The sequence below is a fragment of the Elaeis guineensis genome, chromosome 3 (assembly GCF_000442705.2).
Source record: "Elaeis guineensis isolate ETL-2024a chromosome 3, EG11, whole genome shotgun sequence".
In the NCBI taxonomy this organism is placed as follows: domain Eukaryota; kingdom Viridiplantae; phylum Streptophyta; class Magnoliopsida; order Arecales; family Arecaceae; genus Elaeis; species Elaeis guineensis.
The window spans coordinates 81,198,621-81,224,702 of record NC_025995.2 but is presented as its reverse complement, the minus strand read 5'-3'; the positions used below and the strand labels follow the sequence as shown (position 1 = coordinate 81,224,702).

At 41.5% G+C, this 26,082-nt stretch overlaps 1 protein-coding gene across 1 annotated transcript; it reads right to left on the bottom strand.

Annotated features, from left to right (window-relative positions):
• Window positions 1–8,022: 8,022 nt before the first annotated feature.
• LOC140856476 (uncharacterized) lies at window positions 8,023–8,440 on the bottom strand. Its single transcript, XM_073253853.1, has one exon. The coding sequence runs from the start codon at window positions 8,369–8,371 to the stop codon at window positions 8,039–8,041; it is 333 nt and encodes a 110-aa protein (XP_073109954.1). The 5' UTR covers window positions 8,372–8,440; the 3' UTR covers window positions 8,023–8,038.
• Between the last annotated feature and the right edge of the window lie 17,642 nt (window positions 8,441–26,082).

The window sequence follows — 26,082 nt, the reverse complement described above, 5'->3', positions numbered from 1 at the left end:
GAACAAATAAAGAAGAAAAAATAAATTATCACGAAAAGAATAAAGAGAAAGATAAGAGGTGATATCAGACTTTAAAGAAAAACACACACAGAAAACCAGACTCACTCCAAATGCCTAGGTATCACAGCCAGGGTTACCAAGCCTCATGGCTTTTTTAGGGCATCACCACATAGTTTCATTCATATTCTGCATCCCCATCTGATTACAAAATTCAGTTCCATATTTAAGGAAAAAGAAAACCCTAACAGGACATGTTGAGTCCCTAAAGTACCCCTTGAAATGCAGTGTTTGGTACCATCACAGTTGCTGTAGCATAAACAGTGCCACAGGCAGTAAACGCTACATTATTGTTCCCTTCACCACTTATTAATAGGTAGATGTGGCCTTTATTATCAAGTTGTGCCACATCGTTGTCACATCTAATTGTTTAGTATGGCTTTTGAGATCACTTAATCTCAGCCATACACTAATTAAAACCTGCTAAAGCAAAAAGAAAGTAGAAATAAAAGAATAAAAAAAAAAAAATCAAATTGACAAAATACATTAAATTCAAGTGAAGTCCCTATCTCCTGCAGCCCTCTAATGCAGCATGACAAAACCTTTGGTCTCCACATTCACTTCTGCTGCATAACAAGTTCCCTCAAGTATTTTGAAGTTAAAAGTGTGGTGATTGGTTATCTGGATGATGAACGTCTAAAAATGGATGTTGCATTATCCTCCCAAGAGAACTTGAACTCCAGTTGATGCACAATCCAATCAAACACAGAGTACTAGATTAAAACATATATTGAATTGCTTCAAATCAAGCCAAATTTCATGATATTTTTAAGTTAGTTGTGGCCCATCGTGAAACTATTTTTGAATGTCATAAATGCTATTATGCCATAAATGCTATTATTGTTTTATTTGAAGTGACAAGTTGTTCAAACTTTCTTGGGTCTTGCGGGCTAGCTTGCTTGTTAAACTTTGGAGTATCGTATCACGGGAAGAAACTTTACCAACTTTTGGGAAGAAATTTCCCAACTTCTGTAAGTTCTTATGTATGAAAATCAGCATCCGAGATCACCTAGATATCACCTCATATTCTTCTGGTATGGTTGCAAAATTCTAACATTCATAGGTCCATAATTATTTCTTCACCAAACTCTAGCATATGTGAATCTTGTGAAGCTTACCAACAACTGCATTTTCTTCAAAAATGCTTTTAGAATCTTGCACCTGTTCCGACCTGTCCTCTTCTTTCAATACCATAACCACACAACTCAACTTGACACTCTTTTTACTGCACTAGGTCCAAATATTATGCAACGACACTGGATACTGCTTTTAAATGAGAATGTCTTGATTGTTGGACTTTTGTCCATGTATGAAAATACCCCAAAGATGTTAGGTGCTTAACTTTTCATGCACCTTGTTTTCAATAGCCCTTCCATTGCAAAAGCAAGGCCATTTGCTAATTGGATCTGTGAACTTTTGAAAGGTTCTTGCTCTTGTGCAAAATACTTATTTTGGAATCTTCTTGGACAGAGGTTAGACATATTTGTTTCTATGCTGAATGATAACGATAGGGCAGAAAATGCCTTTCTTTGAGCCGCTTCTCCATCTTCCCAATTGACAACAAGAAGTCAACTTCGATAATTCATCTAATCGTCTATGCTTCTCCACTTTAAGTTTAATCTTGGTGAAGTGGATCCACACTGGTCAAGCATGATACACCACTCAAAGTAATCTTCTACATCAGTGATTCAATTTAAAAACTCATGGGGTTAAAGTTCTTTGAATCCTCATAAAGATATGTTCATTCCTGCATTGTTGATAATCAGATATGCTCCACACTTTGGATTGCCAGTATGGTCAAACATACTGGCACATTAGAGATCTAATATACCAAATCAATGTAGGACAATGTAGGATAGTACCATGAGGGTTTAGGACTCAACCTGTATGCTGTTGGAAAATTCAATGGAGACCTGAATTTTGATTAAAAATGAACTATGATTTTTGGAACTAAGTACCAAATTATTAATGGGTTGTGAATCTAAAGAACATGAAATTAGGGCATGACTGGTGGAGTAAGATCTAAAACAAAAGAAAGAAAGACTCATGGCTATTGAATAACAATAGCTTATCTATGCAGTAAAATATATGACTGCATGATGGGCTATTTAAATATCAAGAGAAGTAATTTGGGATCAATACTCTGAAGAAAATATGGAAAAACAGATTAAGATGTGAAAGAAATAAAGTAAAAGAAACCATAAATTATCATAAAAGAATACAGAGAGACAAAAGATGACAAGGACCTAAAAAAAGAAAAACTGATGTAAAAAATAAAGAGAAATCAAAAGAAAACACAAAAAGCCACAAGAAAGACTCAGGGGGCAGAAACAATAGAACTGGACCCACTCTGGGACCTAGAAATCACACATGGGGTCACAAGTCTCATGCTTGTTCCATGGCATCATGCGATAGGTTAAAAGATAACCCTGAAGATTTCATTCAAGCTATACAAACCCATTTGGATACACAACTCAGTTCCAATATGTAAGGAGGAAAAAACTAACCGGACTATTTGACTCTCTAAAAACCCTTCATAATGAAAAAGTTACTGCTATTTATACTTACTGGAGAACGAATAATGTGATCATACAAAGTTTATCACTTTTCATGAACCCATGTTTATAGACACTTAACTATAAGAGCAAGGGAATCAAATTTTGACTGTACCATACAACCCCATATCATGCACTGTATTAACCCACATTGACACAAGCATTGTCCAGTTGGGTGAATCATGAGTAGATACGAGTCCTGCACCCTATCTCACATTGTACTAGTATGTGACCTACACAGGGACATCCGCATACCACAACATTTGAAACCTTGTCTAAGACAATATCTTCACATTCTATGACTTGCATATTATTTATGATGAAAAACGAGAACTCTTAACTAGTATAATATGTCGAACTCCTAATCAAAGATTTCACTTCATTAAAACAACCCATTTTACAAAATATATCTAACTTTAGCCTCCTAAATATAACTAGCAATCCTCAGACCTTGAGGACTTTCTAGTAATCACCCAAAAATAAATCTGAAAAATATTAAAAATGTTTAGTGCATCACAACCTAAGGTATTCATGTGCAAAATTTAGCACAATCCATCCCTATAACTTAGACTTTGTCCTCCCAAGAAATTGAAGTGCAAACCAAGAACATACATTTTAAAATTTTAGTTCTAGCCATCTTCAGTAAAGCACAAACCAAGCTAAAAAATTTAGGTTTGACTAGTTGAAATGTTAAAGTTTAAGCAAATGCACATGTGCATATGTATCAATTTCATAATATTGGATTTTGCCCATGAAACAAAATTTATTCGTCCATACCAAAAGGAAAAAAAATAGATTATCACGTACAAAAAATTAATGATAAAATGTCGTTCTCACTTGAAAGCAAGAGACATGTAAGAGTGCATTTTGAGAGAGCAAGCATGTCTAATAGAAGCCCTTTATAAGCCAATCTATTTTTATGTAACTTCTCCTGTCACAATTCCTTATATTTCATCATTCTTCAACTAAGACAAAAGGAATCTTGCTTTGTAAATAATCCACCCTCACTTTATGGTCGCTTTCCCCTTATTTGTACCTCCAAGAGTTTGATTAGTGCTTTAAATAATTGAACCAGCCACTCATGACCATTGACCATTGAATTAAAAAGCATGCTCCCTAATCCACTTTTGACCTCAACCTTTCATGAATGATCTAGAAACCTTAAATCAGCTGTCCTTGGATCTGCCTACTTAGCTTTCCTAAGATCTATTTTTTATGAATCATGGTGAATTCCTTGAAAACCCAGAAATAATGTTAAATAATCCATCAATCTCACTTCTCAAACAACATAGAGCCACTTCAAGAAACAAAGAACAATTACTATTAAATTTCAATAAGTAAATAATATGTATCTTATATGCATTCTCAACGTTTTTTTATAAGCATAAAGGATGGACTTCGATACTACAAACAGTTGAATGAGGTGGCAACATGCAAAAGAATGTGATGAAGTAATACTCCTTCGAAATGATCCATAGCAAGAAAGAAATATGGAGGCATATTTAAAACTATTATAATTGATAAATTAAATTCATAAGATGATTTAACATAACCTTCATGGCAAGTTTAAAGAGGGGGTATAACATTAGTTACATTTGAATTGATTTAGATAAACCAATGGCGGCAAAGCAAATGTTATTTGTATGAAATTACAAAGTACTGGAAGTATCTTAGAGCAAGACAAGTTTATGACTTCATGCTGCACCAGAAGAAGCTTATTCCTGAATGTACGTTATGACATTATCTAATTGATTAGCTGCCCCATTTATATAAGCTCCACAAAGTTCCTCTGACATATGTGTCTCAAGAAAGGTGCCCCATAAACTCATTAGTATGCAAATAAAGGGATTCTCATGAAAGAGATGCCAAAGTGACTTCTCTTACATAAAACAAACAAAAGGAAGATTTTTTTTAAAAAAAATAAAGAAAACAAAAAGAAAAAGCTAGGTGCGTATATTATTAGCATGCCAATAATACTAAACTAAATTAGCCAAAACGTCCCAACAAGGACATCAATCCCAGAAAAGTTAAAGACGGGGAACTAATCAAGATCATGCCATACTTTAAGAAGTATGATATAAGTAACATTAGTTTACATAGTTCATTAAAATCTGCGCCTCCAGATTTCATTTCTTTTTCTTTTAAGTCCAAAATCTGTGCTTGCCTAAATGCAACAGTGATAGACAATTCCTTTTCCAATCTATTCCTTCATACACGTAAAGTTGATCAGCAAAAGCAAAGTAGTTGTATCTACAGTGCTTTGGTGTTCACTCTCAAAATATTTGTATGAAGATCAACCTCCTTAAAAGCATTTGGAAAGAAATATTCACTCTCTTTGATGACATCTACCAGTAATACATCACGATCAGCATTCGACTTTCTTGGATGTCTAGAAAAAAATAAAATCCCTTTAATTTCATTAAAATCATTCATGCCTTCACATTTATTTTGGTTAAATATGTGTCTGCAGCCCAAATGATGACTTAGATGCAAAAAAAAAAAAAAAAAAAAAAAAAAAAAGAAAAAAAAATCATTGCCCTTCTCTGAAGATGATAAATGCAAATTTTTACTCCTTACCACTGAGGAAAAATAATCATCGAGGTGAACTTTAAAGTTGTTAGTACAAGTGATTCTTTTAATGTAGCAAGCAAATCAAGTTGCATCGATAACATATATTGCATATTTGTCCAGAAAAGTACAAAAAGAGAGACCATAAAGCTATACATCATCTGATTTCTTAAGTGTGAAGGCAGAAGACAAGAACATTTCAATCAAGATAGGACTGATCCAGATGGGTGACATATTTAGTGCCTAATATCCCATAACTGAAATGCCTCGAAAAGGTTTTGTATTGACCGTAATGTACAATTAGACTCAATCCTGAGTATCCTATGTTCGGGTTTACAAACAACTTCCAGTGACAGGACTTCCCCGTTCTTCAAGTACCTAAACAATCAACATCTCTATTTCAGCATCAACAGCATGCGATAGTTTGTACAGCAGACAGTCACAACATGCTAATTATCGTAGCTATCCATTCCTTTTGTTCTTTCTGTCATGTTTTTTCCTTGTCTGAACATATTTCATGAATCTGCAACTAGGCAACTCATGGTGCAAAATTCTTTAATTTTCCTATGGCATCAGCTCGTGTGTAATTAACAACTTGATCTTTACAACTTCTACTAATTGATTATGATTATGCGTGCCACATTAACCATATCAACCATGCTAATCAGTTATTATCCATATCTTCACCAGCTTTGTGATTTTGAAACTCATGCATCCTTGAATAACCAGCCTGTGATTCATTCTCCAACAGCAAATTTTTGAATTTCATGCCCCCATAACCCCCTCTTTTGGAGAGGACTGGTTGGTGAAATGACATGACTTCATTTCTGAAGAACTGCGCAGAGATACTGGAACCACCAACCTTTCTACCAATCCATAGAGGAATCTCTTCTATCAAGCAGCAGCTGGCATTCTTAGCAATAAACTCAATGTCACCAATAATAATATCATAATCATCATTGTCTATGTAACCTGCTTCCTCCACTACTGGAACAACAAAAATATATGCCGCTAGAACAAAAAGACTAATCACAAAAGCAACAACACATCCTTATCATTGATACACTCATCAATCTTATCCACAAATTTTGCACCCAATGGTTCCTTACCATTATTGTTGTTTATCTTTATGTCCCACTTAATGTAAGATCTATTCACTGGCTACCTTGTACACATACTAGTAGTAAGCAATTGATTAACGTAACAGTTCTGAACTTGAGATTTCTCATACCTTTGAGACTTGCCATATGTGTTTATACTTCTCATCTTCATCATAATAGATATTCCAAAATCATGATCACAATACCAATTAGGCCACTGCCAAATTTACAATCTTATCTACTTCCTTTTTGACCTCCATCTAACTTATCAGTCCCAAACCCAAGCCTCTTTGGCTTGCTTAATCAACAACGATGACAACCTATGATCTAGTAGATGTTTGTTGACTTCTGTGAACCCATGATCTCTTCCCTGATCATTTAATCTATGACCATAGGCTAACTCGTATCAGAAAGGACACAATTCAATCTCCCAATAGGCGCCTGCAATATCTGTATGACTTTTATATCAACAACTTGTCCACCCATTACACAGACTTGATCACAGATATGGCAATTAGTCTACCAAGTTAGTCCATATGTTTGCTATGAATACTTCATCCTCAAAGCTTCAAATTTTCTCCGAGGATTTCAACGTGCATGTTCTTTGCTTCTTTCTAGCTCTCAAGTGGATCCTATTCCTTCTTTTCTGTTTTTACCCTCTCCCTGAAAGTCCGATTGTGCAATTGTCTATGATAAAGCTTTCTTGTCCTTTTCTCAATGCATCTTAGTCCCATCAGTTGGTTATCTATGGTTTCATATGCCACCATTTATCAAATCCAAAGGTATCCCAGACACAAAAGGATACTTTCACATAGATGCGATTGAATTATTCCCAAAAATAACTAATTAATGTTTTACACAAATGAAGGGGCACATGTCAACATCCTCAAAATTATGTGGCTCAAATATCAATTGTAGTAACCGATGGGCTTCTCTGTCTTGAGTAAACAAAATGACAGAATTGCAACAATTTCAAAACAAATAAACAATGTCTGTTTTGAAGCCATCCATACCAACACTAGAACTAACTCCTAAACTAGCTCCAAACACTGCTTGCTGTCAAACATTATTGAACCTATTTTCTAATCCCCTTCGGAAAGATACTATCCTCAACTACAACCATTAAAATAGTACTTTAGATAAAAGGACTTTCCTCTACTCAAACACGGAAATGGCATGACTTCATGGAATCTATATTTCCCAAGTTTGTTTCCAAAGTCTAAGAATTTTATTCTTCCACATTCAATAGTAAATATATATTATTCATTTCTACTCAAGATCATGTACCATAAATTTCCTCTGCGAACTACTTCACAAACTTTTTCCAATTCAATCAAGAACGTCTATCAACAATAGGCAATACAGTACTCGATACTCACAAAATTCGACTTAACCAAAAAAATCATCACAAATTCACAAAAAAAAAAGAAGAAAGAAAAAAAGAAAGAAAGAAAGAGGCAAAACAACAAAAGAAAGGTGAGCCCACCCTCATTTCTCTATAAAAATATAAACAATTTCTTCAAGGTCAAAATTTTGGGCTACATGCTTCTTTTTCAAGCATTTTTACAAAGCTTTCCGTTTCCATCAAGAATTTCTGCCAACAATCGGTAGCATAGCAAGTATTTTCACAAGATTTACAGCTAACCAAAAATTTTAAAAACTCATAAAAAATCCAAGAAAACCAAAGAAAGATTTCTTTTTCTTTACAAAAAGGAAACCCTATCTTACATCCTGGAGTTATGAAATTCAAATAGCCGTCTATATTTCAAACGCATGTACCGAGATGACGAGGAGGGCGCGAAAGGGGCTTCCCTGGCGGGTCCAGAGAAGGAGATCGTGAGCGGAGTTCCGAAACGCCTGCCGGAAACGGGGCGCAGCCTTCGCGGAGGAGGCCTTGAGTCGCTGGATCAGCGGGGGCGGCGGCGACGCGGTGGCGTCCGGGGAGACAACGCCAGCGATGAATGCCCGGAGGACGGCGTAAAGCGTCTCACCACCGCCGCCCCCGCCGGAGCCGTCGATCTCGATCGGGCGGGGGATATAGACCCTCGAGACGCCGTTGGTACCCTTGCTCCCCTCGTCGGTCTCCGCCATCGCCTCTCTCTCTCCCTCTCTGTCTCCACTCTAGTTAGTCCACTGAAGAGCTAGGACGCGAAACCTAAAAAAAAAAAAAAAAAAAAAAAAAAGCTAGGACGTCGAGAGAGAGAGAGAGGGGCGTGGAAAACGGGACGCGTGGAGGATTCGCGGCAGCCAAGGTGCCGACTTGTGTTCAGGGAAGTCGCCGTCGTCGATCATTTCGCGGGCGTCTCAATCGTGTGTAGAGGTGTCCCGCGGACGTTAGACCAGCACATATGTGGCTGGGATTGCTACTTTTATCTTGGTCGCGATGACGTGTTGTTCACCTGATCATCTCTATTAGATCCATTTCACATATACAAAGGATCATGTTATTTTAGTTGGGACCAGGGCCCCGTATACACCTCCGGATCACGAAAACAGGAGAGGAAAGGACCAGCGAAAGTTGATGTCATCTCTTGATTACCGTCCACCACAACAATTGACGGATGATTTATATTTTTATATTATAACTGTCGCTCGGTGAGAAGATTTTGATGAGTCGGTCCAAATTTTACAAGAAGAAAAAAAGATCTGCTTGCTTTCTGTATCACATGATATGAGAGTTCCCACTTGAACCAGACAAGCAGTTTGCCCCTCGCAATCTAAAATATAAAGAGTTGATACAATACTGGAAATACTGGAAAAGAAGAAAAAAACAACCCTCAATTGTTCCCACACCGACAAAAAGAGAGACATGCTTGGGCAATTAACTACTCAACATAAAATTTCTAGCTATCCAAGCCGGAGAATTGTTTCCTTCCCATAGTCCTCGAATCGGTCCACTCCAAGACTATATATATATATATATATATATATATTGTTAGGATTTGATTCGATCAACGGAGTCCAATGAGATCAAGATCATCTCAAACGAAGTTTGAACGGAGAAGATACGTAGCGGCGGGCCGATGGAGTGGCGACGGGATGCCGCCCAGCATGCGACAGCGTGCGGCCCTGTCCAGGCACAGGTGCGGTCCAGGCCCGCGCGCACAGACCGGCCCAAGCACTGCGCCTGGGCCTGGGCCTGTACCCCGGTCCATGGCCCAGTGCGTGGATCGCAGAAACGTTTTCCAGCTATTTCTCGCGGTCCATGGTACTATTCCATGGATCGATCACGATCGGACGGTTTTAGTGGCTTACGGTGATAATCCAACAGCTTGGGAAGGATTTTGGGCTTGATGAAGAGTGTTAATCCTAATCTAATTGGGTTTAAGCCTTATAAAAAGGCCCTGACCAAGTGAAACCTGCGGGTGTGGCTTCTTTGTTTGTGAACAGACCCATGGCGGCTTAGTTTTTGTCATAGAAATCGTGATGCCTGTGGACGTGTGGACCCAAGAGAAGAGAGAGAGCCGTACGCTATAGAGAGAAGGAGCAGGGCTCCTGAACAGCGGACAACGATCGCTTTAAAAATTCAGAGGGGTCTTCTAAGAGAGAGAGCTTTTGTGAGGGAAAACTTTCTGTGAGAGAGAAATTAGGTGTACGATGGTTGAGGGTGAGATCTCTTCTTATAAAATTTCTTTTTCATAGTGAAGTTTGCATGTCCCGTGGAAGTGAGCTTTTTTGTGGCTGATCCACGTATTTTGATTGTTTTTGTTTTGTTTCTTCTTTCTTCCTGCTACATCGCGCAGTACCGAAAAGGTCTTGGGAGATAGTATCCTGGCCAGATATCCATCCAACAAATGGTATCAGAGCAAGGCGGTACAAAGATGCAGACTGCAGTGGTGGTGAGCAAGACTGAAGATGGAGAAGATAGGAACAATCAAAATGAAGATCAACAAATTTGATGGTAAGAGCAATTTCTCCTTGTGGCAGGCAAGGATGAAGGATGTGCTCATCCAACAGGGGTTGATCGATGCTCTCTTATGTGAGGAGAAGCCAACCACTATGAAGGTACAGGATTAAAAATGGCTACAGATGCAGGCGGTGAGTACCATCCGCATGCACCTAGTAGATGAGGTGGTGATCCATGTGCTGAGCGAGATTTTTTCGATAGTGCTGTAGTCGAAGCTCGAGAAGTTGTACATGACGAAGTCTCTCACCAATACTCTTTTTCTCTGGAGGCAGTTTTACCAGCTGCGGATGGCTGAGGGACAGAGCATGCAGGAGCATCTAAGTCACTTTCAGAAGATCCTCACCGACCTCCTCAACGTTGGTGAGAATGTTAAGGAGAAGACTAGGGTACTGGTTTTGCTAGCATCGCTTTTCCTTTTGTATGAGTCTTTGGTGATTGCTCTTTTAGTGGGGAAGAGCACCATTAAGATGGACGAGGTCACCGCGACAATACTCCAGAATGAGGTTCTCAGGAGGGAGAACCCAGCTTCGAGCTCAGATGGCGGTAGCTCAGCTTTGGTGGCTTCTGGAAGAGCTAGAGGTGGTAGACGGAGCGACAGGAGATCGCGACTAGGACGGTCCAAGTCCAGGAGGGACTTGAGCAAAATCAGGTGTTACTGATATGAGGAGTTGGGACATCTAGTCAGAGATTGACCTCAACTGAAAAATCGGACGATGGCTTCTGTAGCGACGGCCGGCAGTGATTCAGATGGAGATGTCCTGAAGATATCTGATAAGGTATTTACTTCTTCCCAGCAGTGGATATTAGATTCTGCATGTCCCTATTATGTATGTTGTAGAGATGAGCAGTTTGACTCCCTGGAGAACAGTGAGGGCACTGTATATCTGCTGAATGGATCGAACTGTGCGATCAGAGGTATTGGGACGATCAGCTGGAGGACACATGATGGTGCAGTGAGGAGATTGGGGGAGGTCCGATACATACCCAATTTTAGACGGAGTCTTATCTCACTTAGCAGACTGGATTTGAGAGGCTACAGGACGGTAGCTGGTGGAGGAATCCTGAGGGTGCTTCGTGGCGATAGAATTGTGCTGGAGGAGAAGAAGGGGAGTAGAGGACATTATTACCTGGCAGGGAGCCCAGTGCAAGGTGGAGCTTCAGGAGCCAGGTGGAGCGCAGAGCAAGGTGGAGCTCCAAGTGGAGGTGGATCGAGCACGAGATAGGAGACTCGAGAGGACGAGAGGTGACGTCGCAAAGTGAGATTCCTATTGCCGCAGGATGATACCCCGAGTAGGTCTCAGTCAGGAGGAGCACAGCATACGATGGAGATGGGATCGAGCGGCCTGGCTCGACTCCCATGTTTGCCCATCCATGATCAGCAGGCGATTACCCCAAGGCATGGGGGCGAAGATATTCAGAAGCTCTCGGAGTTAGGAGGAGGCCGAATATCGAGTAGAGATGGAGATTGTTAGGATTTGTACCTAGAGATTCGATCCATATTGAGCCCACAGTGAGGTTTGCGATAAAAAATGGAGTCCAACGAGACCAAGATCACCTCAAACGAAGCTCGGACGGAGAAGATACGTACTTTTGAGTTGGCACACAACCTGAGACGGTGGAGGACCGCCGGCGGCGGTGCGGCCGCAGGTGGTGCGACGCCGCCCAGCGTGTGGCAGCACGCAGGCCAGGCATGCAGGGAGCGGCCCGACGTGGGGCGTGTGGCCCAAGCGCAGGCACGTGGCCCGGCCCAAGCGTGCATGCGGGGCGCGGCCCGAGCCCAGGCCCAGGCACTCGGCGCGGGTGCAGCCCAGGCCCAAGCACCGCGCCTGGGCCTGTACCCCGGTCCATCATGGATCGGGTGGTCCACGGCCCAGCGCGTGGACCGCAAAAATATTTTCCAACTATTTCTCGCGGTCCACGATACTATTCTGTGGACCGATCATGATCGGATGGCTCTGGTGGCTTGCGGTGATGATCCAACGGCTTGGAAAGGATTTTGGGCTTGATTAAGAGTGTTAAACCTAATCTAATAGGGTTTAAGCCTTATAAAAAAGCCATGATCAAGTGAAACTTGCGGGTGTGGCTTCTTTGTTCGTGAACAAACCCATGGCGGCTTGATTTTTCTCACGAAAATCGTGAGACCTGTGGACGTGCGGATCCGAAAGAAGAGAGAGAGCCATATGCTATAGAGAGAAGGAGCAGGACTCTTGGACAGCGAACAGCGATCATTTCAGGGGTTCAGGGGGTCTTCCAATAGAGAGAATTTTTGTGAGGAAAAACTTTCTGTGAGAGAGAAATTGGGTTTACGAGGGTTGAGGATGAGATCTCTTCTTGTAAAATTTCTTTTTCATAGTGAAGTTTGCATGCCCCGTGAAGGTGAGCTCTTTTGTGTCTGATCCACATATTTTGATTGTTTTTGTTTTGTTTCTTTTTTTTCCTGCTGCATCGCGCAGTATCGAAAAAGTCTTGGGAGGTGGTGTCCTGGCCAGACATCCACCCAACACATACGTATACATGTATATGTATATGTATATATATACACACATACATATATATATATGTATGTATGTATTTGTATATGTATATGTGTGTGTGTTTGTGTGTGTGTATATGTATATTCATATATACACACACACACACACATATCTACATATATATATATATATATATACATATATACATATATATACATATATATATATATATATATATATATATGTATATATATATATACATATGTATACATATACATATATATATATATATATGTATACATATATATATATATATATATATATATGTATATATATATATATACATATGTATACATATATATATATACATATGTATACATATATATATATACATATGTATACATATATATAGATACATATGTATACATATATATATACATATGTATACATATATATATCTATATATATCTATACATACACACACACACACTGGTGAGAGGTCTCTAGCCCCACTAATGAGAGATCTTAAGTTCAACCCTAGGGCACCTCTTGCTTACAATCTCATTCTACTAGTGAGATATCCTAGGTTTAGTCTTATTGCATCTCTTATTTGGATTCTTTTTTTTAGAATTTTTTCTACAAAATTTTGCAAAATCAAAGCAAAAAAAAAAAAAGGAAAATATGAGATTTGTTGGTTTTTAATATACATAACATATTCAAACAAGAATGGTCTAAAAGGGAGAATTTGTTAGTTGTCTACTTAAGCGAAAAACAATAGATGATTATCCATTTAATATATTCTAATTTTTTTAAAAAAATTATAAAATAAGTCCTAACAAACTAGTGAGCATACATGTAAATTCTCAGACTAGTAACCACTCCATAATAATATCCTTAATCATATTAATATAACTAACCAAAATTTTTCTCTTTTCTAATACCTACCATAAGACTTCAGTCAGGACTTTATCATCTACCTTCTTAAAATCAATAAAAATCATATGAAGATCTTGTATCCTTTCTTTGTATTTCTCTATTACCTTTGAAGGATTAAAAAAAAAGGCTTCTACAATTAATTTTCATGGCATAAACTAAATTAGTTTTCTGATTTTTATGTTATATCTCAATTTATACTTAATTACCCTCTCTCAAAGTTCTATAGTGCGGCTCATAAGTTTAATATTATAATCATTAAAAGAATTATGAATATCATCTTTATTCTTCCAAATACTTCATGGTGACATTCCTTAGTCATGAGTATGCTATCATAGCATAGCTTTTGTAAAATGATACATACAAGATGAAGTTTGGTTACTACAAATGATGCATCAAATACTTATTTAATTTTATATGATTTTAATTCATAAATTTTTTTTGTTGGATCTGTGAATTAAATAAAATAGATCATTCCTATAAAAAATTTTGATCAATAATTTCATGTTGTTCCTTTATTAAAGCATTAAATTTTCTACTGTATCTCATAGGAAAAATAATATGGATACAATAAAATGTATAATAAAAATAAATTAATCTTTATTATACTCCAGTGTATATGGCTTTATATAAATTAGATAAAAATATTTGATTCATCATCTTTAACAATCAAAACTTTATCTCATAGCTATGAGCTAGCTAGACTTCACAAATTGAACACCCAATTACATTCAAAATTGAATGGAAGAAGCTACCACCTAATGCTAGCTTGAATGGTACCTCCTCTCGCCTCATTGGTGAAAGGTCTCTCATCCTACTAGTAAGAGGTGCTGGGTTCATTCCCAGGGCATCTCTTGCATCAGGAATTTTTCTGCAAGATTCAACCAAAAAAAGAGAGATCTTTTTCATTGTTAGTGTCCATATTAAATTCATTTAAGAGAGGTCTAAAAGAGAGATTTTGTAGTTGTCTACTTAAGCAACAAACAGTAGATGATTATCCATTTACTATATAACACATCTAAATTCACAAAAGAAGAAAATGCACAAAATAAATCTTAACAAGCTAGCGAACATATGCAAGTTCTTATACTAGTAGCTGTTCCATTGTGCGTATCCTTAATATAGAGAAACTCTTTTCTTTTCCAATGGATTTTTTCTCTATATTTCTCCATATTAACATTTGAAAGAAAAAAAAACTTCTATAATTGACCTTTTTGTTATAAAACAAATTAGTTTTTTTGATTTTTTCTTAGTTATATCTTAATCTATGTTTAATCACCATCTTCTAGTTATGCTCATGAGTTTAATACCAGGATAGTTAGAATAATTTTGAATATCCTTTTTATTCTTGCCAATCGGCATTAAAGTACTCTTCTTCCATTCATCATCTTCTTGATTTTTAAAACTTTATTAAATAAATTAGTTAATCAAAATACTCTCATGTCATTTAAAATTTTGTAGACTGTGGTGGAGGTTATCTGCTATCCGACCCAATCTCTCCTCTTTAGATATAATCCAGCACTCACCGACGAGACAGCCTCATAGACCGAAGGAAGATCTAAGAAATTAAGGTAAAGCAACTTTACATTATCAGCTTTTGTTCGATCTCCTAATCGGACGTTTATTGACCTCAAGGTTGGGATCCCATCGACAATGATGAACATAGCCCGACAACCTGCATAAGTGTTGACTCAAGTCAAATCTTTGGCTTAGCACCGATCTCGGGACATCGGACTATTCATCCATGTTGGTGACCCTTGGAATCTCCCAATAGCTCTTAGAATATGGGCACGATCCATGACTAACATCTATGACTAGCAACCCTGATCTTCAGATTAGTAGACGGATTCTTCATCTCAACGATCTGTTAAATTGTGGCCTAGCAACCTAAAGGATTAGAGGCCAAATGGCCTATCAGATTCTGGCATGACAACCTATCATACGGTCTCTGTATAAAGAGGTAATAAGAGGACCCTCAGGAAAGCTCAACCCTAGAGAATGCCTTTGTGCTCTCACTTCCTCTCATTTTCATATTCTATTTCCTCTACTATTCTCAAGCTCTGACTGACTTAAGTATCAGAGGGTTCTTCACTGAAAAAATTCCGACATAAGCGAACTTCTCTTGCAGATTCTTCCTTGGCATTTTGGTCTCTGGACGACATCCAATCTCAGCCACATCTACATCAAACTAAAGTCTTGCAGCAGCACAGACCACAATAAGAATTCCACTATTAGATCACGAAAACCTTGTCAAGAAAAATGTCATAAGAGATACGCATAAAACTAATGTGTTATAAAGCTTAGCTTTCATCCACACTTTTTTTCTTTAGACGTTACCCTCTACACCACTTGTATGTCTTCTAATTTGGACTTGGAGCACAAAGTCTGTCAAAAGTGTCGAGGTTTGTCTTTGGCTGGCATTTCACCTAAAGAATAAGAAATTATCCTCTTTCCCTTGTATACTCTTATGTCCCAAATTGACGGTCCTGGCATCTCATTAATTATCAAACGCGGGTTTTTTGCTATTTAATTTGGTACCTAGTTCATGTCTGAGTCAGAAAACCAATTTTCAAGTCCTTTCCCGCGCTTTTGAAATGAACAAAAAATTAAACATTTGGCATGCTAAAGAATTCCCAAATGAGAGCTCAAAACCACTGCAAAGTGAGAAAGATGAACCATATTCATGAGCACGCCTTGGAGCTCACTAAAGACCTGAAGAGGACCTTAATAGAAAATAACTTGGAATTAATCTTAAAAATCGGAAGATGCTTTAAATTCAAATACACAATGTGGGTTGCTGTACCATTTAACATGTCTAGCAAAATAATGACACCGTGATCGATGCAGTGAAAAATAGATGAAAAGAACCAGTGGATATGATATTAGTCTGTATGCAGTTAATGCTTTGGGATATGATTCTTAAAATAAGAAGATTAAATTACTGTGCACAATCTTCAGTAGATACTTACATGGAAACCTTCTCCTCGATTTAGGCACCTAATCAATGTTCAATCTACGATTGCACACCTCAAGCATGAAGAAGCTAAAACTTATCAATGATTCATAGGACAGAGTTCCAAACCAAAGTGAGATGTGGAAGTTTATGTGGATAAATCTGTTTACAGTTGACAATTCTAGGAATTTGTTCTAGGAGAGTGTCAAATATAATCCAGGAAGAACCATCATGAAATGAAATGAAATGAAATGCAATGCCCAAGATAGATATTTATTACCTGTAGTGATTTTGCGAAACCATCATTTGATAGTCCGCTTCTTTTGGATACGTCTAGTATACATATCCTTCTATTTTGGAAGTTTTAATTAGACAGTGTAAAATAGAAAGCCTAATATATGATTTTATACTTGATAGGCTGCTTATTTGATCTTCTGACTTAATCTAAATTAAGGAAAACAGAGTGCATGCATGTGTCTAATAGTGTGGATGCCTGTAAAACATTAGCCAGCCAGCACCATCATGATACTAACTTCCACATATTGAATTTGTTCTGAAATGAAATGCTTATCACAAGTGACATTTTTTCTCCTACAGTAATTTTGCGAAACCATAATTTAGTGATCCATTTCTTCTGGATACGCCCTTAAAGGACTAGTATGGACATCCTTTTGCTTTTCAAGTTTCAACTCTATAATTATATGATTTTATACTTGGAAGGCTTCTTATTGATCTACCAACTTATTCAAAATTAAGGAAAACAGAGTGCATGGATGTATCCACTACTCTGGATGCCTGAGTATACCACCAAGCAATATTTAAAAATGTTGCTAAATCATCTCTTATAAAATGTAGAATTATATCTTCTTAAATTTTGGCCCCCCATTATAGGATGCGAAATTTCCTGCATAAAAGATTGATAGAATAGGAACTGTGAACCCTACACTGCTGCCCGACCCTGATTCTAGCCAAAAGAATCAAGTTCTAGAGCCCGAAAGTTTATTTATGAGAAGTGTTTGACTTATTATGGATGACAAATGGTTGCTAGGAGTTACTGCTCTGTGTTAAGAGCCTGTCTGCATGGTTGGTCCATTCATTAGTATGGATTTGTGTAAGCAGAATTCTACGACTTCCTCCAGGTGATATGTTAGTATTAATTGATATCAATGGACTTGAGCTTGTGCGTCATGGCATTGATGCTACATACCATACTTTCATCATCAACTAAATTTACCAGACCAATTCATGTGACAACAAGTAACCTGGGGATCATCATAAAATTCTCGCTTTCTTTCACTCTTTAAACAAAGTGAGACTGTCACAAGGAGAAAGCTTCTAGCAAAAGGCATTTAAAGTTGCATTGACGTGTTCCAGTGACTAGCAAAAGGCATCAAGAGGAAAAAAAGAAAGAAATGCACTTCATGATGTGAGGGCCACAAGCATAGGTCTCATTCAATACTTGTACTGTGGGGCAGTCCAGGATTCAAAAGCTGAGGTCAATGGGAGTGGCATAGGGGCCACGGTTGTCCATTAGCTATGAACGTGGCGACAACATGTGGTCGTCATCTGGTGCCCTGGTTCTTGCGGTAGGCGATGGGTCAACTCTCACCTTCTTCCAAGTAGGTGCAGCCACGGATGAAGCCAAACTCTTTCTATCAGCCCTCTGAACTATATCTTCGTGTTGTCAGGTGTCCAAGAGTTTACACTCTAACTTATGACCAATGTTCTAACTATTCAAATCTTGATTGGGAGATCGCAAATTGGATTTTTCTTTTTGGATTCATGAATTGGGTAGTCCCGTTTTCCTACGGCTCATATCAACCCAACATGAATTCCGTGGGAGGAAAGAACAAAAAAATCTATGTGGAAATTTTTTTGTCCCATGGATTATCTAGCCATAAGTTGGGATATTGGTTAGGACTTTGGGCTACCTCTTAGAAGACTGCAAGGTGGATGGGCCAATATATCCAATTTGTATAAGAAATTCCTATGGAACTTAAACAGGCCTTTGCAGTATTGCATGTTCACTCGAAACTGAGATCAATATGAAGAGAAAAACAGGGGCACGTGGTCACCACATATGGTTTAACTCCAAGTTGGTCTAAGTTCCTTGCTTTTGTACTCCATAGTTTTATTGAAATTTAGAACATTGGAGCAGATTAAAGTGGGTTAAATATTCTTTTTCTATAAACACTAATGCAGTTTTGTATAGATAACTTTCTTTATCTTAAAAAAGTAGATTCGCAAGAGAGAAGTTTTTTGGTTAGGATTTATTCATTTTTATCATTAGGTTGAACTATGCTTTTTTGCTTAGAAATATAAAGATTTATTAAAATTGTTCTTAATTAGCACTTGTGCACATATTTATCCCAACATGATGCAAATTTCGAGATGATAACTACAATGACCCAGGATTTTTCATTCAACAAACTAGCTAAAAAGTGTTATTTGGGTTTCTTGGCATTATATAAATACCTAAGTTTTTTCTTCTGTACAACTAGTGCGAGACTAAATATACACCTATATAGATTCTCACGTACTTTCCTCAATTAAGCCCTAGCATCCTTATCAAGCTATTGATTTAAATTCAGTTGAATCCAATCACCAATGCGATGATTGGTCTATGATTAGCCTCACAAGAGCTTGTGCTATCATGTCTCCTAGTTCACACGAGCCATAGATTGGATCCATTCTGATGCAATTTGTAGTGACTCAGGATATCACTCAGAAAGCTAGCTAAAAGGTATTACTCGGGTTATATACCCCAGATCTGCTCAGTGTGAAATTGATGTGAAGCTTAATTAACACATGCCTCTGTAGATCTGATATATTCTTTTTGTTTAAACTTTGATTTTCTCACCAAATTAACTATAAAAATTTAAAATTTTACCGATAAATTTTTAATAATGAAATACAAGTCTAGTCATCAAAGCCTCATACTTAGTGATGACAATAAGAAATAGTCATAATAAATCATTCTGATCTATATCTTTAATGGTGACATGAGATTTCATCACTATATATATATATATATCTTTTGTGACTATATTTTAATTTATCATAAAAAATTCATCATTAAATAAAATCTTTTATGGTGGGAAAATGATTTTAGCATTAAAATTAATTTTGCTCAACTCACTAGTGATAATTTTATGATTTATTATTAAAATTTATCTCCTTAACGATGATATTTTAAAATGATCATTGTAGATATATATCTTTAATAACAACTTATAGAGTAGTTATCAAAAATTTATATTTTTAGTAAAAATATATTATATTGTCATAATTTTGATATCAATATTGATGTTGGTTAAATCATTAGTAATAATTTTATAATTCATCACCAAAACTTATATCTTTAGTGGTGATATTTTAAAATGATCATTATATGTATATATCTTTTAATGATGAGCTAATAAAATGATCATTAAAATAAATATTAGTCAATTAAGGATGATTTTATGATTCATCACTAAAATATATATCTTTTGTAATGATATTTTAAAATAGTCACCATAAGTATATACTGTTAACAATAAAATTATAGTGTTGTTGGTGCAAAAATCCGCTTGCGCCGGAGAAGCTGGAGTCGGAGAAGCCGCGGTCGCCGCCGGGACCTGCAAGGGAAGTCTAAACCGGAGGTGGGGTTGCTCCGACAAGACCCTCCGACGCTCAAGTCAGTTCTCTGCCTCAACAAGAATGGAGTGCTCGAACGGAGAATTTAGCAGAGTTTTGAGATAAGAAAAATGAGCTTTTTTAGAATAACGTATCTGGGTCCCCCTTTTATAGGCGGAGGAGGCAACGGATTGATGGCGACGTTTGTAACCGTCTGGTAGTGGGCCGCCCATGGTCAGAGGAATTGATTGCGAAAGATAGTGGGGTAGACCCGTGGCTATCGTCATAGCCCGCCACGTAGGGCCTGTTGCAGGTAGTGGAGCGGCGTCCGTTGCCGCCAGTTGTCAGCGAGTAGTGGGATCGTGCGGCACCTGCCGCAGGGAGCGGAGCAGAATCGTGGCCGTTGACACAGCCTGTCAGAGAGTTATGGGTCCGCCGCAGGGGGTGATGGAGCCGCGCGGAATCCGCTACAGGAAGTGGAACAGGATCATGGTTGTTATTGTGATCTGCTAGAGGGCGTGGATCTGTTGATCGAGGCTCGGCAGTGGTCGGAGTTCGGCCTTTGTAGGAGTCCGGGAAGAACCCTCTCGGAGCCGAAGTTGCAGGCGGAACCTGGCTCCCGTAGGAGTCCGGACGGAGTCGCCCTGCTGTCGATGGCGGAGCCCGGCTCCCGTAGGAGTTCGGGCAGATCCGTTCTGCTGTCGATGGCGGAGCCTGGCTCCCGTAGGAGTCCGGGCGGATCCGTTCTGCTGTCGATGGAGGAGCCCGTCTCCCGTAGGAGTCCGGGCGGAGCCGTTCTGCTGTCGATGGAGGAGCCCGGCTCCCGTAGGAGTCCGGGCGGAGCCGTTCTGCTGTCGATGGAGGATCCCGGCTCCCGTAGGAGTCCGGGCGGAGCCGTTCTGCTGTCGATGGCGGAGCCCGACTCCCGTAGGAGTCCGGGCGGAGCCGTTCTGCTGTCGATGGAGGAGCCCAGCTCCCGTAGGAGTCCGGACGGAGCCGTTCTGCTGTCGATGGCGGAGCCCGGCTCCCGTAGGAGTCCGGGTGGAGCCGTTCTGCTGTCGATGGAGGAGCCCGGCTCCCGTAGGAGTCCGGGCGGAGCCGTTCTGCTGTCGATGGAGGAGCCGTTCTGCTGTCGATGGTGGAGCCCGGCTCCCGTAGGAGTCCGGGCGGAGCCATTCTGCTGTCGATGGAGGAGCCCGGCTCCCGTAGGAGTCCGGGCGGAGCCGTTCTGCTGAGGATTTCGGCTGCGGGTATTTTATACCCAACACCAGTCTCCCTACTTTCGAGTTTGAATTTCAAGCGACGGAAGTACACAGAGAGAGATGTGCACAGCCGGAATCGCCCCTTCGAACCTTGCGCACTGCCGCCCCCATTTAATGCGCGCACGTCAGAATTCGTTTTTCGGTGAAGGCGACTTGAAAAGTCTTTTCGGAACCCCCGTTGAAACGCGATCCCAAGCGTCGCTCTGCGGAAATCTGTGAGCGGTCAACCCTCGATGGCGGTGAAGGGGATAAGCGCGCCACGTGGCACACACCAATTGGCCCAGGAATACCCGCCGCCATAACTGCGCCAGGATCCATCGGCTATTTAAACCCCTCAGTCCCTTCGTGGTTTCATCCTGGCGCTGTTCTTTCATCTGAGAGTCCTGCTTCTCTCGCCCCAGTCCCTGTCTCCTTCCCTCACACCATGCTCTCTACTCGGGAGGCTGTTCTTGAGGAAATTTTTAGGGTTTGGAGGAAGGTGAGGAGGAGAATGGCGGCCGGTGAGAATTTCCGTCGTCCTAAAGGGAGCCCAAGGAAGAATTCCTTCAACAACAGGGGTTTGATAACGGGGGCTGTCGGTGAAGTCATTCTGCCCGCGAATCTCGGAGTAGCAAGGCGGGGTGATACCGGTCAAGAGGGCAGAATAGTCGTCATAAGCCATGACGGGATCCTTGACGCCGTCGGGGCCGAGAGACCAGAGTGGTCGGCATCGACGGTGGGGCAGTAGAACTTGTTGCGGGGACGGTGGAAGTAACGTATGCCGACCTTGCCGGAGCGTCTCGAGTGGCGGCCGTCGTGGTGCATTGGGAGATGAGGCATATCTCTGGTGTCCCAACTGCTCCTGAAGTGGCTACGTTCTTCTTGAAACAGGTCTTCGCTACTGCCGCCGTTGCCCTCACCGCCTCCGGAGATCTATCCCACCCCTTTCCCGCTAAGGTTGGGACTTCGGGAACAGAACGAGGCGAGATGGGGCGAGAGCTGTTACACGCACTGGAGAATGCGACTGAGAAGGATAGAGACAGAGTTCGTAGCTCGGAGCGGCCTCCGGTTCGTCCTGCCCGAACCGTGCTCGCGAGACTTGCGATGACGTGTATCTTCTTTTTTCCTGACCCATCGGGTCCTGTAACGTGTACTTTTATTAAATGAAAAAGTGATTTCAGTACCTTGTTTGCATCTTGTGTTGAATAGTTGTCTGTCGAACTTCTTCATTTTTCTTTCCTTCTCTTTGTCTGTGTTACGTCGTTCCAAGGTCGTCGGCGACCTTTTCAGTTCACGTGGGGTCGTCATTCGCCGAGCTCCTTTTTGGCTTTTATGCCGTTCGGGATACCCACTTGTCAGGTTTGCTTGGATTTTTCTCCCTGAAGTCGGGGCTAAGTTCGGCTCCCTTGATAGTCCGAACGGAGAAGCCCTCCGAAGTTGGAGTAGCTCGGTTCTCGTGAGAGTCAGGGCAAAGTTTTTCTGCAATCAAAGTCATAAGTAAAGTCCGGCTTCCATAGAAGTCCGGGCGGAGTTGTCCTGTAGCTGATGTTGGCGGTGGAGCCCGGCTCCCGTAGGAGTCCGGGTGAAGTCGTCTCTCTTTTTTTTTTTTTTTTTGGAACCCGGCTCCCGTAGGAGTCCGGGGGAAGTCTTCTTTGGCGTAGAAATCGGCTCCCGTAGGAGTCCGGGCGAAGCCTTCTTGGCGGCGGAACCCGGCTCCCGTAGGAGTCCGGGTGAAGTCTTCTCGGCGGCGGAACCCGGCTCCCGTAGGAGTCCGGGTGAAGTCTTCTCGGCGGCGGAACCCGGCTCCCGTAGGAGTCCGGGTGAAGTCTTCTTTGCGGCGGAACCCGGCTCCCGTAGGAGTCCGGGCGAAGCCTTCTTTGGCGTAGGAACCCGGCTCCCGTAGGAGTCCGGGCGAAGCCTTCTTTGACGTAGGAACCCGGCTCCCGTAGGAGTCCGGGACTTCCACTTTGCTCATGTCAGGACGAGGTTCTCCTCCTGTTCCTGACAGGGCTGTGGGGGCACATTAGGGCGTTGCAAGGCCTCTCCCCCCATCCGGTCTAAAAGAACCGGGCCTTTGACTTTGCTCAAGTTAGGGCGAGGTTCTCCTCCTGTCCTTAACAGGGCTGTGGGGGCACATATGGGCGTTGCAAGGCCTCTCCCCCCATCCGGTCTAAAAGAATCGGACCTTCGACTTTGCTCAAGTTAGGGCGAGGTTCTCCTCCTGTCCCTAACAGGGCTGTGGGGGCACATATGGGCGTTGCAAGCCTCTCCCCCCATCCGGTCTAAAAGAACCGGGCCTTCGACTTTGCTCAAGTTAGGGCGAGGTTCTCCTCCTGTCCCTAACAGGGCTGTGGGGGCATATATGGGCGTTGCAAGGCCTCTCCCCCCATCCGGTCTAAAAGAACCGGACCTTCGACTTTGCTCAAGTTAGGGCGAGGTTCTCCTCCTGTCCCTAACAGGGCTGTGGGGGCACATATGGGCGTTGCAAGGCCTCTCCCCCCATCCGGTCTAAAAGAACCGGGCCTTCGACTTTTATAAGGTTGTCCTCTTGTTTTTGGTACCGTCCGCTCGAATTGTCCCAAGACGAATGGGCACGCATTTTTTGATTAGGACGAAATTACTGGTAGTACATCCGTAAGTTTTCTGAGCTCCAAGGTCGCGGGAGGTCGGCTCCTCCGAGTTCCTTAAGATAATAAGTTCCAGGCCGGACTACTTCTTTGACCTCATAAGGTCCCTCCCAGTTTGGGGCAAGCTTCCCCTGGCCCTGTGGTTGTGAGACAGCAGCTCGTCGGAGCACTAGGTCCCCTGCTTTGAATGCCTTGTTCTTGACTCGGGCGTTGTAATATCGGGCAACTTTCTGTCTGTAGGCTGCCATTCGAACCTGAGCAATCTCCCACCTTTCTTCCAGTAGATCGAGGTTGGCTCTGAGACTTTGCGCATTTTGGGGTTCGTCGAATGCTACGACTCGTGCCGACGGGAGTTTAAGCTCGATCGGGATGACGGCTTCCGTACCAAAGGCTAAAGCAAAGGGAGTCTCCCCTGTAGGCAACCTCTGGGTGGTCCGATAAGCCCATAGCACATGATAAAGTTCGTCCGCCCAAGTTCCTTTTGCTTTTTCGAGCCTGGTCTTAATCCCCTGCAAAAGGGTTCTGTTTGTTACCTCGGCTTCGCCGTTCGCCTGAGGATGGGCCACTGATGTGAAGTTGTGGGAGATGTTTAGGTCTTCACAGAATTCAGCAAATCTGGCTCCCACGAATTGCCGTCCATTATCAGTGATGAGGGTTCTAGGCAAACCGAACCTGCACACGATCGATTTCCAGACGAAATCCTGCACTTTCGCTTCTGTGATTTTGGCTAGTGGTTCGGCCTCGACCCATTTGGTGAAGTAATCGATTGCTACAAGGAGGAATTTTCTTTGACCTGACGCCATGGGAAAGGGGCCAAGAATATCCATCCCCCATTGCGCAAAAGGCCATGGGGCACTCAAGGGTGTAAGCTCGGTAGCAGGTTGTCTCTGGACGTTGGCGTATCTCTGGCATCGATCACACTTTTTGACATATTCGATTGAATCACGATGCATTGTTGGCCAGTAATATCCTTGGCGGAGTAGCTTGTGGGATAGAGTCCTGGCACCCAAATGGCTTCCGCAAGCTCCCTCGTGTACTTCCCATAAAGCGTAGTCAGCTTCTGAGGGTCGGAGGCATCTCAAGAGAGGCAAGGAGTACGATCTTTTGTACAATTTGCCCTCATAAAGGATGTACCGGGAGGCTTGATTTCGGAGTTTTCGGGCCTCTTTCGCATCCTGGGGGAGAATTCCATCTCTAAGATAGGTTATCAGCGGGTCGACCCAGCTGGGTTCATGGTCGATCTCCATTACGAGTCGCGGTTCTTCCATACTCGGATGTTTTAAAACTTCAAAGAGGATGCCTTTGGGCAATTCGGTCGGAGCCGATGTCGCCAGTTTGGAGAGAAAATCGGCTCTGGTGTTCTCCGACCTTGGAATTTGCCTGATGTCGAAATTGCCAAAGGCAGGGGTGAACTCCTTCACCTTCTCAAGATATTTGGCCATACTGTCCTCCCGCGCTTCAAAGCTCCCGCTGACTTGCCCCACCACAAGTTGGGAATCGCTGTGCACCCGGAGTTGACCTATTCCAAGCTCCTTGGCGATCCTCAATCCTGCGATCAGAGCTTCATATTCCGCTCCATTGTTTGTTGTGGGGAATTCGAAACGCAGAGCGTACTCCGCAACGACTCCCTCCGGGCTGGTCAAGATCAGGCCTGCACCCGCGCCTGCCATGTTGGAAGATCCGTCCACATGGAGGGTCCAAAAGCTATCGGAGAAACTGGCTTCTTCGTCGGGGGAGTTCGGTTGAGTCTTCAGGTCGTCAATTTTGCTTTGCTCAGGTTCGGCCTCCTCGGGGATGGTGCATTCTACTATGAAATCCGCCAATATTTGGGCTTTTATGGCCGGTCTAGGTTGGTAGTTGATGTCGAATTCTGTGAGCTCGATCGCCCATTTCGCCATTCTCCCGGAGATATCAGCTCGGTACAAAATCGCCTTGATCGGTTGGTCGGTGAGTAACGTCACCGTGTGCCCTTGAAAGTAAGGCCGGAGTCTCCGAGCTGCAATCAACAAGGTGTAGGTCAGTTTTTCTAATTTAGTATACCTGGTCTCG